The 16,806-nt window shown below is 43.6% G+C and overlaps 1 protein-coding gene across 1 annotated transcript in view; it reads left to right on the top strand.

The window, feature by feature from the left end:
* The window catches only part of PDGFD (platelet derived growth factor D), a 182,887-nt gene that overhangs the window by 148,464 nt on the left and 17,617 nt on the right, over window positions 1-16,806 (top strand). Inside the window, exons 5-6 of the mRNA XM_077805799.1 lie at window positions 683-884; window positions 14,799-15,013. Coding sequence (XP_077661925.1) covers window positions 683-884; window positions 14,799-15,013 — 417 coding nt within the window. The remainder of the gene's footprint in view (window positions 1-682; window positions 885-14,798; window positions 15,014-16,806) is intronic.

The raw sequence follows: 16,806 nt of genomic DNA, 5'->3' as shown, positions 1-16,806 counted from the left end.
GAGTTGCCTTGGTCTCTTTGTGCCTTAATTCCTTATTGTACAGTGGGGATCTACCTCACAGGGGTGCTGTGAGGATAAATACCTTTAAAGCCTGTGAAGCACTCAGATGCTATGGTAATGAGTGCCATATATCTGTAGATACTTCAATGAGATTTTTGTCTCCATGCAAACTGAGGAAAGGACTACATCTTTTAGGTACTGCCTTACTTTGGGGGCAAGAGAAAAGCAGCTCGTGCCACACCCTGTATAGGAACATAACGTACATGCTGGCTGGTGTGAAGGGCAGGATGTAGCTCTGTCTTCTTCCCACCCTTCCTGGCCCCCTTTGGAATGGCTAGCACTGTCCAGCAGCATTAGACCGGCTCACTCCTCCATTCACCTGGCAGCACCTGTCCTTGCTTGGAAAGGTGGGCAGTGCTTTTCTCCCTGGCCTCCTGGCACAGCATGCCGGGGCATGAAGCCATCTGGCTCAGTGCAAGGAGCTCAAAAGATGGTCGAGGGTGATTAACAATACCAGGAGTAAGGTCACTGTGTCAAAAGACAGAATCTCAGTCCAATTTGGGGTCTTGCCTGGATATTCTGTGTGAGTCAGCTATGAGAAAAATCTCTCTGTAACTATTGACAGTTGTATTGAGTGGTGCTGTAATTTTTCAAAGTACACTGAGCTGTATGTCACTCTTAGGGGGTATCCTATCCCTCTCCATCAGTGACCGACCCTACCCTCACTGCGGAAGTACTAGACCAGACCATCGCTGGATTTGACACCGTGGAGGAGCTGCTCAAATACTTTAATCCTGAATCGTGGCAGGAAGATCTCGAAAATCTGTACACAGACACTGGACATCATTATCGAGGCAGGAGCTACCGTGACAGAAAGTCCAAAGGTAGGAAGAGACACTGTACATGTTCTTAATTCCAGGTGTTTGCTGTACACTTCTCACAAATGCCCTTTGATTGCTTATCAAGTTCAGATTCAGATACCATTACCCATGCCGGAATCAATGGGACTAACTGCAGAGCAAGGAATTACCCAGCACAACTAAGGATAGGAGAATTTGGAATCTTAATCATTTTCAGTCTGTTTGATTAAGCTGGCTTCAGCCTGTTAATATTCACAAATGAAAACACAGGCACCTGAAATTATGTATGTTAAGGACAGATGGTTTTCAACTTCACCCTAAAGTATTATTTTGCATGTAAGGCATAGGATTCCTAAACTCTCGCATGCCTTTAAACGTCCTGTTTTAGGATTGTTCTGTGTTGAGTGGGGGATAATTACTTCTATCACATTGTACTCAGGGAAGCATCTGGCACAAACACCTGTATGTGCAGCTGTTTTTTGTTTGGTTGGTTTTTTTCAGATGTGAACATCTGATCGATTTCCATTATGTAGATGGGGAACATTATCATGGTTTAGCATTTTTAACTGTAGTATAACAAAGTGTGCATCTCTGGATTATGTGTCTCTTCCCCCCCCTCCCCCCCGCCCTCTTTGGTACAATCCATCCATCAAATGCTAAAGTAAAAGAATGTTAAGTTAATGACACAAACTAATAATGATGAGGATGCACTGAATAGAAGGTCCAGCCATGACCTTGAAGAAATAAGCACAATGCTGCCCACTGAAATAGTACTGTTTGGTGGAGGAGGTATCTTGAGTGTCTAGCTCAGTTCTTCTTAGTGGTCATCGCTGTAGATTTTAACAGCTAATCTAATGAAACGTTTAACTCAGATTATGAATTTTCTTAGTACTCTTATCCTACATTACATATTCAGTATACATGTATTCTTATGTGTTTTGCTGAATATTTTTCTTAAATAATTAGCAAATTATGGGTCTGATTCTGCAAGCCCTTCAACCTATGGAATTCCCATTTAATTGCAGTTTGTGCAAGGAGAGACATGAGTTTTTTCTGATTTTTTTTTTTTTTTTAGGGTCAGCACTGAAAATAATATTTGCAATTAAACTTCAGCAGCTGAGACCTTAGTACAATTTGATTTGAAACTGGACACATATAGGCCTTCATTTTCAAAAGTGACTGACCATTATGGTAACCTCAATTTTTGCCTGCCCAACTTTAAAGGAGCCTGTCTTTTAGAAAGTGCTTAGCAACAACCCTCTGAAAACCAGGCTGCTTTAAGGCACCCCAAAATGTAAGCAACCAAAACCACTACAATTTTTTGGAAATGTAGGCCACATTTCTTTTGTTTAGTTTGTATTAAATGCTGGGACCAATCTGATCACATTTGGAGGCCAGTGAAACATAATCAGCTATGTGTCTCCTATTCCCAGACTGGAGTCAGCGCTGACGGAAATGTACACAAAAGACAAAAAGGAGCTGATTTGATTTTAATAGAGGCTGACAGGAGACCCTGATCTCTTACTGAGTTTTCTATCCAGATTTCACGTGAGTCTCAGATTAAATCTGATCCCAGTGCAAATGTACTGTATCTAAAGCAATGTATGCTGTGTTTTATCCATTCTGATCAGATTGGCTCCCAATACTGATCCGACCTTTCTGGTTGTCTGCAGGAAATCTGGATTAATTAGGGTTTCTCCACTGAGTACAATGGAATTCAACTCTGGCCTAGCAAACTGCTATGAAAAAGTAAAGCATTTGCCAACGTATTTCTTAATTCAGGATGTTTTTGTTAGCGCAATGAGCAAAAAAAGTGTTGTCGTTTTTTTCTCCTCCTTTCTTCCAACAAAAGAATGGTTCTCTGCTACAAACACTATACATTTCAGTCCAAAATGATTATATTCGTTATAAACCTGGTGTGACACTTTCTCAGGGTGCCCAAGACTAGGTCACCATGTTATCCTCCTCTCTCTGCCCCACAATGAGAGGGAGTCTTTCTTGTAGTAGCCAGATGTCAGCTCCGTGACACTGCCTGCCCTTCAGCCACTCCAGCACTCTGCTCAAGGCTCTCCCAGCCCCTGCTTGATCTACTCTAGTCCCTGAACTCCCAGAAGTGTCCGTGTCATGCGGTGAACCACTCATTGCTAGACTGGCACCTCCTCCTGATACGCTTGGGATTACCTTGCGGCCAATGTCCCCCTGTCTACGGTTTGTACACTGCCACTTTGTCTCTGCTGTCCACTCGCAGCCCCTCTCTCAGCTCCAGGAACTGCAATGTCCTCTGCATGGCACGGCCCTCTGGCCATGTCACTATCCATGTTCCCCCCTTCCAGGAGAGGTGGGCTCCTCACTAGTCCTAGGCAGTCTTCCCACTCACTGCCTTGGTGCCACTCGGCCAGTGGCTGGTAGGGGAACCCAGGCCTGCCCTCTTCTCCGGGTTCCAGCCCAGGCATCTTTAGCTCAGCTGTCTGGGCCTTCTCTCTCTGGCCTCACTGTTCTATTCCTGGGCTTCTTCCTACCACTGGTTCCCTTCTCTTCCTGGGCCTACCAGTTCCTAAGCCTCTTCCCAGGGAGTTACTTCAGTCTGCAGTCTCCACTCACTCCTCCCTTTCTCCTGGGAGTGTCTGCTGTCTCCCTGCAGCCCATTTTCCTTTCAGCTGCAGGGCTTTATAGGCCCTGCCTATTCCTGCCCAACTGGGCCTCCTTAACCAGCTGCCTAATGAGTTAATTGGCCCATGTGGCCCGCATTAAACCCTGCAGGGTGAGTGTGGGGTAGTCACCCCCTATAGCAGGGGTGGCCAACCTGAGTCTGAGAAGGAACCAGAATTTACCAATGAACATTGCCAAAGAGCCACAGTAATATGTCAGCAACCCCCCATCCGCTACCCTCCTCCAGCCCCCAGTGCCTTCCGCCCACCAGCAGCCCTGCCAATCAGCACCTCCCCCTCCCTCCCCACGCCTCCCACCTGCTGTAATCAGCTGTTTTGCAGTGTGCAGGAGGCTCTGATGGGGATGGGGATGGGGGAGGAGCAAGGGCATGGCAGGCTCAGGGAAAGGGGCAGGGGTCTTGGGGAAAGGGGTGGCCTGGTGGCAGGACCTGGGGCAGAGCAGGGGGTTGAGCAGTGAGCCCCCACAGCACATTGGAAAGTTAGCATCTGTAGCTCCAGCCTCAGAGTCGGCATCTATGCAATGAGCTGCATATTAACCTCTGAAGAGCCGGATGTGGCTCCGGAGCCATAGGTTAACCACCCCTGCACTATAGTATCTAGCCCCTGTCACTAGACACTCGCAGAAATTGCCAGGTAAGCTGTCCCCAAAGAGCCAGTATATGCAGCTTGACTGGTACAACTCAGAATCAGGTTATTTATAACAACACATCACTGTAATCTACTTATCGCAAAAACAAAAATAAGGTTATTAATAAAGGTTGAGATTTAAGAGAGTTAGTAAGGATAAGAAGTGGAAACAGAACTGGTTACACATATAAAATAAAACATAAAATGCAATCCTAGATCTACATTTATTAATATTCCTATTTTATAAAGTAGATTTTCTCCCAAGGATTCAGTCTTTGACAGAGCTGCTGGTTTTCAGTGAAAACCAGTATCTAAGTTTTCATGAATATCCCCATGCTTTACAAGGGTTTTCCTCAGTAAATGGATGACAAATGTCTTTTTGTTTCTCCTTATATTTTCCCAGACTCATTGTTTTGACACCCAAAGGATAACCCCCAAGGTTCTTTGATTCCCCTACTTCTGTGTTTCCGTATACAAACGGACTTCCATTATGTTGACTTACCACAATGCTTAATTTACATATTACAGAGAGTTATACGTGTCATCTCCTGTGTGGGAGAAATCTGTTTGTCTGGTTGAGTTTTAACATACAGATTTAATACATTTAATACTTATACACAACTTCCTAAATTACATCCATATGTACATCTCACAAAGATTATGATGATCAATGTGATCTAAGCTTTTAATAGATACCTTACGCCATATTTTTTTTTATCAAATACCAGCATGTTGAGCTGTAGTGAGTTTGTCAGGCATGATAGGCATTGCTGTTACGGAACAGCGAACTCTTTGCCAGTTGGCATTGAGGGGGTTCTTAGGGACACACCAGGGCTAATAAGAAATGCTCAGACTTGAAATGTAACAGGAATACAGCCATGTTACATGTTGAAATCTGATTAGAGAATGGCTTCAAATAAAATCCTTTAAATTAGGAATATATTAGGGCTTCCAAACAAAGGCTCTGTGGAACACTAAGGAATATTTATAGGCATTGTAGTAACCTTGCAGCCGAAAGAATAGATTATATCACCATTTACATGCTTTCTCGGCTTCCAGGTTGGGTTTTATCCTTTGTTCTTGTTTAAAACTGCCCTGAGGCAGATTAGCACAATTTGATATAATCCCTGTGTATCTCTCATAGCATTTGCATAACATGTCACGTAAAATATGTAAATAAATTGCTAATGACTTCACTGTTATCCTACCCCCTATGCATACCAAATGGTTCCAGGGAATTGAGTTCAGTGCAGTGTTGCTAGATTTTCAGTCCTAATAACAGGACCCACATGGTAAATGACACTTTAAATATAATATTTTTAGAGTTGGCAATCAATACAGATTGAAAGAAGTACAATACAGAGAAGAAGTAATACAAATACTGCAATTCCTTCAATGAACTTTTAAAGGTTGGGCTACCCTAAATTAAATTTGTATATCTGACAACTGCAATCCATACACCAAATCTGATCTCACAGCACTCTTTATTTATTTATACTATTTATGTGAGATATCGGTATAAGGTGTATATCTCTAAAAATTGCATTCATTGTTTGAAATTTGATGCTGTGTATATGTGCTACTGTTTACAGTTCACTACTCATTACATAATCTCAAAGAAATCAAATCTAGTGGAAGTTTTTTGGGTATAATATTTGCATTTTCAAAATCCATAAGTCATGCCCCAGGTAAAAACTCTATAAAAATATCTGGCACTTCCTCTGCAAAGAAATATAACAACTAAATACTAGAAACAATCTTCGCTGTGATTTTTTAAAAAATGTGAAAGGTTTGATAGTCAGAGCTATATCTTAAAACAGGAAACTCGAAGCATATGAATATCCAGCCTTGAAGTTACCCTAAGTTATTATGAAGAGACGGTTGCAGAATATAGAGTAGATCAGTAGCAAAATAATTTTCCGTATATTTGCAATAATATTTCGTGGTTGACCTCAATGTCATAATAATTGGGCCATGTTTAATAGACAGGTTCCTAAAATGGTTATCACAACTAGCCCATTATTTCATAATTACTTTAGTACTGTAGCAGTGGATATAAAAAGAGAAGAGCCATCCTGTGCAAAGGAGGGGGTACTTCTAGACAAAGCATGTGTTCTCTATCATTACACAGCACTGAACTTTTGTCACTTAATCTCTTATCTATATCTTTATATTTAAAAAATCCTTACTAAGTATTATGTATATATGAAAATTGCTTCAGAAGTGAAAAAAAAAAAAACCTTTCTTTACAGCAAAAGTATTGACTTTGAATTGGCCTTAGGTACAAAGATCTAGGAAGAAGGTAGGCTTAAGCTATTTCTCAAAACAGAAGTAGATGCAAAAGTCTAGGGAAGATGTGTAGAGAAAGGGTTCAGCTTTAAAAAGAAATTCTAATTCACAAATAATCTCAGTGAACAGGAACATACATTCTGGCATTGGAGGAGGCTGCACAGGCCTGAGCCCCCACACTTTTTCTCTTTGCTTATTTGATTTTGGGACAATCATATGCAAAAAGCCTTTGGCTATCAGAAGAAATTAATCAGGTAGGACATTCCTGAGATAACATCTGTCTACACTGACAGCTTTACAAGTTACATAAATTAACAAACCAGGCTCTGCTCTGAAGGGGAGAAAGAGAAAGAAGCACAGGGACCACAAGTCTGGATGGAATTTTCCCAACATATATGAAGAAATGGCCAAATGAATATATCAATTCCCAAAATTTGGGCAGTTCACTTTGCATATAACCACAGCTTCTATTTATCATTAATTAAAATTATTTAGCAAGAAATTAAAATGTGAAGTGAAGAATTTCATTTCTCAGGGGTTTGCAAACAGTCGCCAATAAATTACCGCAAACATCCATGTATTCTTCCTTGAAAGGTTCTGGGATAGTCGCCAGCAAGTTACAGTGCATCAGACATTAAATACAAACAGCACAAATTCAAAATGCCTCTGCTTTAATGGCAAATGTGTATACTCTGAGTTCATGACATATCACTTCAAATAACTGCTAATTATCTAAATGCACGCATCCTACGGTAAGCCCTGAACAAACAGAATACCCCTCTACCCTTGGCCTTGGCTACACTTGCGAGTTACAGCGCAAAAAAGGAGCCCCGGGCACACTAGCTCACTACCCGTCCACACTGGCAAGGCACGTAGAGCGCTCTGACTCTGCGGCTACAGCGCTGCTGGTACTCCACCTCGGCGAGTGGAATAATGTTTGCTCTGCCCCTGCTGGAGCACCGCGGTGCCAGTGTGGATGAGGTGTTGCTTTACTGCGCTCTGATTAGCCTCCGGAAACATCCCATAATCCCCTTAAGTCAAGTGGCCACTCATTTCATTGTTTTGAACTCGCTGTCAGAATGCAGATATGCCCTTTGAAAGCTCAGTTTCTGGGAGCCAGCTGCTTATCTGCCCTGAGACAAAGCAACCATTAGTGTGGAATGCTGTGTGTGAGAGAGAGAGAGGTGGGGGGGAGAGGGTGGTCTGTTTCTGTCTGAACTTACTTACAAGACAGCATGCTGAAATGCTCTCAGGCCCCCAAAAACCCACTCTCTCTCCCCCCACATACACACAACACACTCCTTGTCACACTCCACCCCGTTGCAGCCACTTGCATGCTGGGATAGCTACCACAATGCACTGCTCTTTGTGGCTGTTGCAAGAGCTGCTAATGTGGCCACGCCAGTGCGCTTGTAGCTGTCAGTGTGGACAGATTGCAGCGCTTTCCCTACTACGCTCTACGAAGACAGGTTTAACTCAAAGCGCTCTACATCTGCAAGTGTAGCCATACCCTTAGTAAGGAATTACTTTATCTGTACTTTGCAAAGTGCCTAATCATTTCATAATATAACTGAGGCCCAGTGATTATGCATACTCTTCCCCACTGTGGCAAATGGGATATTTCCTGTCATCGGTGCCAACTCCATGGGTGCTGTGGGGCTGGAGCACCCACAGGAAAAAAAAAAGTGTGCTCAGCACTCACCGGCCACAGCTGTTCAGGCAGCTGCCACCAATCAGCTGTTTGGTGGCTGGGAGGGATGCGTTTGGGGGAGGGCAGAGAGCAGGGAGCCGCGGTAGGGTGGCGCCTCGGGGATGGGGCTAGAGCAGGGCAGGAAGAGGCGAGCGATGGCGGAGGGAGGGCAGGAAGAGGTGAAGTGAGGGTGGAAACTCAGGGGAAGGGGTGGAGCGGGAGCAGGAAGAGGCGGAGCGAGGGCATGGCTTTGGGGGAGGGGGCGGAGTCTGGGCAGGGCCTTGGGGTGGAGTACCCCCCACGGAAAAAGAAAACTCAGCGCCTATGTTTCCTGTTACTCTGTGTGAAGTTACTGAGGACACTTAGAGCAAGCTGCACGGCAACAGAAAGCTTTTCTTGTGAACCTTTTTTAAAGGCTGGTGAAGCCTGTGACGTCATATTTACCACTGGCGTGGCGCTGCATCCATTTTCAACAGCGATGGGTTGGGCCTGTTCATACTGCTTGACCCACTCTCTGGATGTAATTGGTGTCCCAGCTTGTAATAGGAACATGTATTGTGAACCTTTGTTCCCGTGGACAGCTATAATCCCTCTGAAATTTCTGCTCTCTCAAACTCTCTGTATCGGAGAGTTTTATCTGGAAACTGTGAGTAAAGTGGAAATCCAGATGCAGCATCCTTTTCTTCCAGTTGCCACTAAAATTAATAAATCTTAAAGTTCTCAAATATACTTCATTTACATTGAACGAAGCAGTTAGTGTCACTGGATTAAAAATGTAAAAGACAATTATCTGTTACTATTAGACATTTATTGAGGATTTACAACTGTGGGCCAGCTCCTTAGTTGGGGTAAAACAGAATAACTTCATTGAGACCAATGGAATTATGTTAGTTTACACCAATGGATGATTTGGCTCTGTTAAGTAAATATAGAGCTGAATCCTCAGCAACTTAAGAGTAGCTTCTGTGCTGTTGAAAATTGTGGTGGCTTATTGTGCCTCACATACACACCTGTGGGCTACATTCACAAAGGGAGTTAGGTTCCTAAATCCGAGAATCAGGCATCAGTGGTTTTCACAAAACCATGCACTCGGCTGCCGCCGAACCCTGTGTGTGCCTAAACTCAATCAGTGCTCAAGTTTTTTCAGTGAAAATTCCCTGTCTGCCTCCGTGTCTGCGTCTGAGCATGTGCAATGCTGCCTCACTGTAGGCATCTGGATGCCTAAGCCACAGAGTGATTCACAAACTGGGGAAGACTGGTATTCCTCTACCTAACTCACCTGTAGGGCCAGATCCATTAACTATGCTTGGGGGAAGGGGACCTTCCTCATAACTTTTAGCCCAGTAGTTCAGGTATTCACCTGGAAAGTTGTTCTGCTTTGGATTAAGAAAAGGGGTTTTGGGCCAGAAAGAGTGAGCATATATGTATGAGAATGACTTTATTTATAGTTGGTGGTTAGAGCATCCCCAGGCTGTGGGAGAGGCAGGATCCAGTCCTCCTGCACTAGTAACTAATTATTTATCCACAGGGGAACAACTTCCACAGGAGAGACTGAGGTAGCCCCACATCAGAATATCTATAGCCCAGAGGTTAGGGCACTCACCTGAGAGGTGGCAGATCTCCCGTCAGGTGGAGAGAGTTTACTTGAACTGCCAGGGATCTCTCACATCCTAAGTGAGTGCCCTAACCACTGGATTAAGAGTTCTCAGGAGGTGGTGGCAGCAGTGGCAAGAAATTCCCTAGGTGCCAGACTCCACCAGAGGATTCACAGCTGAATTCCCTGACAAGCTTTAGGACACACCCCTCTCTTTGGCATTTCCCATTGGCTAGTTTCGGTTGGGAGGGGCCTAGTGTTCTGGCTTTTGTGAATCACATTCTTAGGCACTTATCACCCTCCATTTATTGTATAGAAACCTTGAGTGCCTAACACAGGCTTTGTGAATCCCAGTGATTTTTCTAGACACCTAAAAGTTAGGCATGGTGACACTGCTCACCGCCACACCTATGTCTCTTTGTGAATCTAGCCCTGTATGTCAAGGGAACCTGGATTTTAGGAATTGAAATGTTGGTCCATTAATGCAATGCAGTGTTCAGGTGCAAACACTGGTGTACGTACTGACACCTGCAAAATACTTGCTAACACTTTTCAATAATCTACTACCCACATGTGTGCAAGTATGCTTGCACACAAACATATGTTCAGCCACTAAAATTAGGTGTGTGAGTGTTGGAATTTTTAGCCCAACAAGTGCACGTTAGTGCACTCACAACAGGAGGCCAGAAGAAATGTCTTTCTAACTGATTGAACTATGAACTTGGGTGAGTCACTCAATTTCCATGCACCCCAGTTCCCCAGCTACACAATGGGGAAACTAGCACTTTCCCACCTCACAGGGATGTCATGAGGGTAACATGCTACAGTGATGGGGCCATATCAGTACCTACACCAGAATGTTTAAATAATAATAATAAAAAAAATGCGTAACAAGATCCTCCTTGGATTTGAAAACAGACTGTGGCTAGCAGCAGAGGTCGCTCTTCCCAGGTCCTTGTGACCCATACGAACAAGGCCCTTTTCAACTTAGCAGCAATAATAGCCTATGACCCCTGATTCAATAAAATATCCCTGTTGAGGATGGCATTTAATCACATGCTTAATTTTAAATAGTGCTTAAATCTGACTGAAATCAATGTTTCAAGTTAAGCACATATTTAAGAGCTGCCCTCAGTAGGAATGGATTTAAGTAGGTGCTTAAATTTCCAAGCTTGCCGCTCTGTTGTAGTCTTCAATGTCTCCCTTCACTTATAAAATGAAAAGGAGTACTTGTGGCACCTTAGAGACTAGCTAATAAATTTGTGAGTCTCTAAGGTGCCGCAAGTACTCCTTTTCTTTTTACGGATACAGATTAACACGGCTGCTACTCTGAAACCTGTCCTTATAAAATTAATGCCATGTGCAAAAATTCTGTAATAATGTTTTGAAGCTATTTGCAGCCCATCTGAAGAACCTTTTAGTTCCAGTTTTAAATTAAGGACCCCAGTGGTTTCAATCCCTTGATAGGGAAAGCACCAGGATTTCACACTAAGACTCAGTTACCTTTTAGTCACAGCAATGAAATGATGCATGAAGCTGTCTGTACTGTAAGATCTCATTGTTATATGAATGAGGAAAAGAATTGGCTCCAGAAAGTAAAACAATTCTGAGACAAAAGAAAAGCTCAGATCTGGGCTTTCTGGAGAGGGAGTTCTTTAGAGAACTTTCTTTCTTTTGCTACTGATTTACAAATGGTGTTTTACAGTCACTTAACCAGTGGGAGCAGTTCTTGTGTATCTCTGTGATAGGATCAGAATGTGGCATTTCTGTTAAGAGCATGTATGTTGCCTGCTCAGTTTGTCCCACCTTGCTAGGGTAGAATCCAAAATGAACTTCAGTATTATTTCTAGGTGACATTTGTAGTGGGTGAACTGTACGCTTCTTAATCCCTTTATATCTGGACTGTGATTACAAAAGTATGAGATTCAGAAGTGCTGAGCATTTGCAATGCTAAATGAAATCAGTAGGTGCTTAGCACTATGGAAAAATCTAGGTGCGGATCCAAAGCATCTTTGTGCATGCATCTTGGAATATTCCTCATATTTTTCCCCGGTGGCTAATGCTAGAAAAATATAGCTAACTAAAATCTATTATTTCATCAATTAATTTAGAGTTCTTTATAAATTTACCCATCCAAAGCTGTGGGCAGATGCCTTTGCTATAAATAACCAGTCCTATCACTTTGCATCATTGTCATTAAACTACAACCCCCCGGAAATACCCAAGAATGCAATTATTCCACTACACCCTCCCATTAACTCAGCACTATCTCCCCTTTCTCTCCATGGTCCCTAGCTCAGAAAAAGCCTGAGAGAAAAGGCCTTCTAAAGTTTTAAAGGAAACCAAATCAAGGCTGTGGCAGGTCAGTGGGCGAAGTACACTCCAGAATTGAAGACCCTTATGGAGAATGCCTTGGCCTTTAAACCAGGGGTCTTAAGACCTTTGGCTAGTTGTGGCTGCCACAATGTGACTCATGTAATATGCTGTCGTCCTTAATAAGTGGGCAGCCTCATTCTCCATCAGCTGCTGTCTGAATGTTAAGACATAATCCCTTGATGAACTCATTACAGTAATAATCCAGACTAGCTCAATGTAGCCCCGCAGCAGTGGCAAATGCTGTGCCCCAGGAGAGATTTGACCAACGTGGAGGAAAGTTGGTGCGTCTACTGCCACACTCCCTGTGAGCGCCAGCAGAGGTGGGTGCCTTTAAAGGATAGATGCTCTACGGGTGGAGGCCAAATGGGTGTTGCAGTGAGTCAGCTCATTCTCTGGATGCCCCCTCCCCTGCCAGCTCATCCTCTGTTAGAACTGTGATGGCCAGCTGGGTGTGCCCTGTTAAAGAGTGGGATATGGGTGCACTGCGCTGCAGCAAGCCCTCTCTAGGTGAATGACCCGTTGCTGGCAGCCCTGTGACCTGCATTATGTCAGCAGATGTCCCTGAAGCGCAGCGCTGAATCAACCATTGTGTATTTTATTCTAAATTCATCTACAGATATCCCATTCACAAATGCTACCCTAATGTCTTAAGATAACATTAAATAATCCATGCAAGACTGTTTCCCTCCTTATATTTTAAGCGTTTAGACTCCAGCACTGTAGAGATATTCTAACGCACGTGTTGGATAGCATGGGTAGGCACCATACAAGCTTCCCCATTCCACACCTTCATTGCAGCTCACATCTATCCAGCCCATTCCAACCTTATACTACTTGTTCCAGAATTCTCCACCTTGGATTGATGTAGTACAGTATATTGATGTACTAGGCCTTCCCCCACGCCCCCCCCAGAGATGCCACTGATAATGACTATAAAATCTGCACCATCTCCATTTGGTCAGTTTTTCTGATTGCCAGTTGGTTAAAGTAATGGTGAACAAACTAAGCTTTGCTTGATCTTTAAACAAAGCTGAGTGTGGAAAGTGCTGATGGGAATTATGGCAGCTGGGGGCAGAGGGAACCTTCTTCCCTATGAAAAAAATATTCATATTTTATAATATTCAAAATATTCATATTCAAATATTTCCTCTGGGAACCAGAGTGAGAGGGAGTGGATTTGAAGAGTGACAAGAGAGAACAAAATATTGTCTATTGAAACAAAGAAATCAATATTTTTTTATTCTTCTGAGAACTAGCTATGTGCATTTGGAGTGTATTTTCCTCTCAATGCATGCGTGTACTGGTAACTCCCAATGATTTCGTGCTTCTCTCCAGAGGAAGCTATGCACCTTCTTTGTAGGGATACTAACTCTCTTGAGAGAACAGCTGAGCTTTCATGGTGAGATGATTTTCGTGGTATCACAACTGTTAAAACATGTCCAAAATCCTGACTTATCTGCTAACTTTCCCCCAACTGGGTTAACACATTGCATGAAAAATGAACTAGACTTGATTGTGTCCACTGGTGCTAATGTCATTTACATAGCCACCGTGCATATGTATCTTGGATAAATAAATATTTCAAAGCCACAATTTAAAGGTGCATGCTATTTACCAGTCACTGCTTCCCCCGCAGATTGTGTAAATCAGTGCTAATGCAGTGGCTTGGTGGCTTCTCCAGTGCAAATTGTGACTCATTCTCAAGGTATAGATTTTACATTTTATCAATTAGAAATTAATTTACAATGCATTTTAATGTGTCTTTTCCTACAAGCTACAATTTTCAGTTCAGAGATTAAACTCTTGCTTGACACAGGGAAGCTGCAAAATTGTATTAGTCAGCTCCCTCCATCTATCAATATATTATTCAACTTTTCATCAACAAATTGAGGGGCAGAATCCAACAGAAAAGATGAAAAACTAAAAAAAGAACTTCCAAAACTAAAATAGGTAATTTTTAGTCCTTTCTTTTTTAATTATAAAATTGGCTTTAGGGAATTTTTATAATATTGTATGGATTTTATAACCATGAATTATAATTATTCTTCAAACCACTGTTGACTGTGTTTTTACATCAGATGACTCACCACAATGAAAAACCTGTGCATGGAAATTTCAGTGAAATAAGAGTATTTGACAAACATTTTAAATTATATTTAGACTTTGATATTATATTATTTAGTGGTATTACAGTAGCAACTATATGTCCTAACTCAAATTGTGGCTGCATTGTGCTAAGTGCTGTATAAATACATAATAAGAGACAATCCCTGTCTCAGAACATTTACATCTAAAAAGACAAGACAAATGGTGGGAGAGGAAACAGAGGCACAGAGCAATGAAGAGACTTTCCTCAAGTCACACAGCAGGTCAGTGACAGAGCAGGGGATAGAACCCGGTCTCCTGACTTCCATCCCAGTGCTTTACCCACTAGGACTCTGATCCAGCATCATTAAAGTCAATGGGTGTTTTGCCGTGGGCTTCAGTGCAACAGAATCAGGGCTGAGATTACCATGTGCAATCACATAAAAACTGGGTTCCTAATATTTACCTTTAAAGAAATCACACTGACAATTTATTTTCTGAATGATGCTGCAGGTGCACAACCCTGTGTTATAACTTCCCATGCAAGAGAGCAATTCACTCTAAGACACTTCCTACTCAACCTTACAGAGTCCACTTTTGCTTTGCAGTTGACCTGGACAGACTGAATGATGACGTGAAACGTTACAGCTGCACTCCAAGGAACTACTCTGTCAATTTACGGGAGGAACTGAAGCTGACCAACGTCGTGTTCTTTCCCCGCTGCTTCCTGGTCCAGCGCTGTGGGGGGAATTGTGGCTGTGGAACAGTGAACTGGAGATCCTGCACCTGCACAGCAGGGAAAACAGTAAAGAAATATCATGAGGTATTTCATTCTTATGTGGCGTCTTTGTGATTGCTCTGTGGGTTCCATGCTAAAGCAGACTCGGAAATACTATTCCCAGAGCTGTGTGTGCTGCCATTGGTGATTATGGTGGTGCTTTCTACAGCAGAGGTGGGCACACTATGGCCCGCGGACCACATCTGGCCTGCAGGACCAGCCTGCCCGGCCCTTGAGCTCGGCCCCGGCCCCTCCCCCGCTGCCCCCCCTTCCCTGCAGCCTCAGCGCGGGAGGGGGCTGCACTGCGGGGGCGGGGAGAGCAGGAAGGGAGGCTCACCCACAGCCTCAGGGGAGCAGGCGGGTGGTGCGGGTGGCGGGAGCGCGGTGAACGCGGGCAGAGGACTCAGGAGGAGCACCAGGCAGCCACGCAGCTGGCTGGAGAGAAGCGGCACTTTGCAGGGAAAACCACCGCTTCTCTCCGGCTGCCCCTGCTCCTCCTGGCTCCTCTGCCCATGTTCGCAGGGCCACATTCTGAAAGGGGCTTTAGAGTGGAGGTTGGATAGGGGGTGGGGTCCCGGGGGGCCTGTCAGGGGGCGGGGGTGTGGATGGGGTTGGGGCAGTCAGGGAGCGGTGGGGGGTTGGATACTGGGTGGGGTTGTGGGGGAGCGGTTAGGGGCAGGAGGTCCCAGGAGGGGATGGTCAGGGGACAAGGAATAGAGGGGTTGGATGCATTGGAGGTTCTCAGGGTGGACAGTCAGGGGGCGGGAAGTGGGAGGGGGCAGATAGGGTTAGGGTTTGGGGAAGTCACAGCCTTCCCTACCCAGCCCTCCATACCGTTTCGCAACCCTGATGTGGCCCTCAGGCCAAAAAGTTTGTCCACCCCTCTTCTACAGCGTTAAGGATCAGCAAACTCCTCTGAAGTAATTTAAAACTGCATGTGAGATACAATAAGGCTCACTGTTTGGGGGCAACATGTTTGGTGAAATGTACCCTGAAATTGACACTTTCACACAATGGCAATGAGTGCAGTATTAATGCCTAGATGGGCAGAAAAACAAATAGGAGCTTTCTAAGTTCTACCTAAGTCACTAGGGAGCATGGCTAAGAAAAATACCTTATTCCATAGAAAAGAGCAAGGATCAGTGACACAGCCCAAGCAGAGATGTACTAATATAAGTGCAAGGAATGGCAAGGCATTATTTATATATTTAACACATATTAATAGCCTCTTATTCAAAGATGCTGAGCCCCCTCAGTCCCCAGTAAAATGAGTTGCAGCTAGAAATGTTCAGCAACTCTGAAAATCAGGCTATAAATGTATGTCAAACATATATAGACACAATCTAAGGTTATAGTATGTATATATGTCTAATACAATATACAGCACCCGCACTGAGAGGTAATGTACTATCGTGTAGAACAGCCTCCCCTGTATTCACTTGGGCCGTGTCTATATTAAAAGGTGCACTAGTTGTGTTAGCACACCAAACAGAATTCATCTAAAATTATATAAGCTCAGTTTAAATTGATTTTAAGCATCCATAAAGGCCTTTGCTTTTAAAAACTATTTTAGTTAAACCAGTGTAACTTTTAACATAGATAAAGCCTTAGGCTTTCTGAGACCCACACACACCAATTCTGTTGATCTGCAAGGGAGCCTAATTTGGTATAAATTTTATGCTAAGGGTTTCAAAAACAGCATAAGAAGATGCAAATTTCAGTAGGGTTGCAGCTGCCCTTTCTTACACCTTCCTGGTAATTACTTTTCTTGCCGCATTCCTCTGTGCTGCCCCCTTGCTGTGTGAATTGTGAATTACACCAATTTAGACTCAGTGAAC

Source organism: Eretmochelys imbricata, chromosome 1 (genome assembly GCF_965152235.1).
Source record: "Eretmochelys imbricata isolate rEreImb1 chromosome 1, rEreImb1.hap1, whole genome shotgun sequence".
NCBI lineage: Eukaryota > Metazoa > Chordata > Testudines > Cheloniidae > Eretmochelys > Eretmochelys imbricata.
Note: the sequence above shows the minus strand (reverse complement) of the source record. Positions and strands in the feature narration are given on the sequence as shown.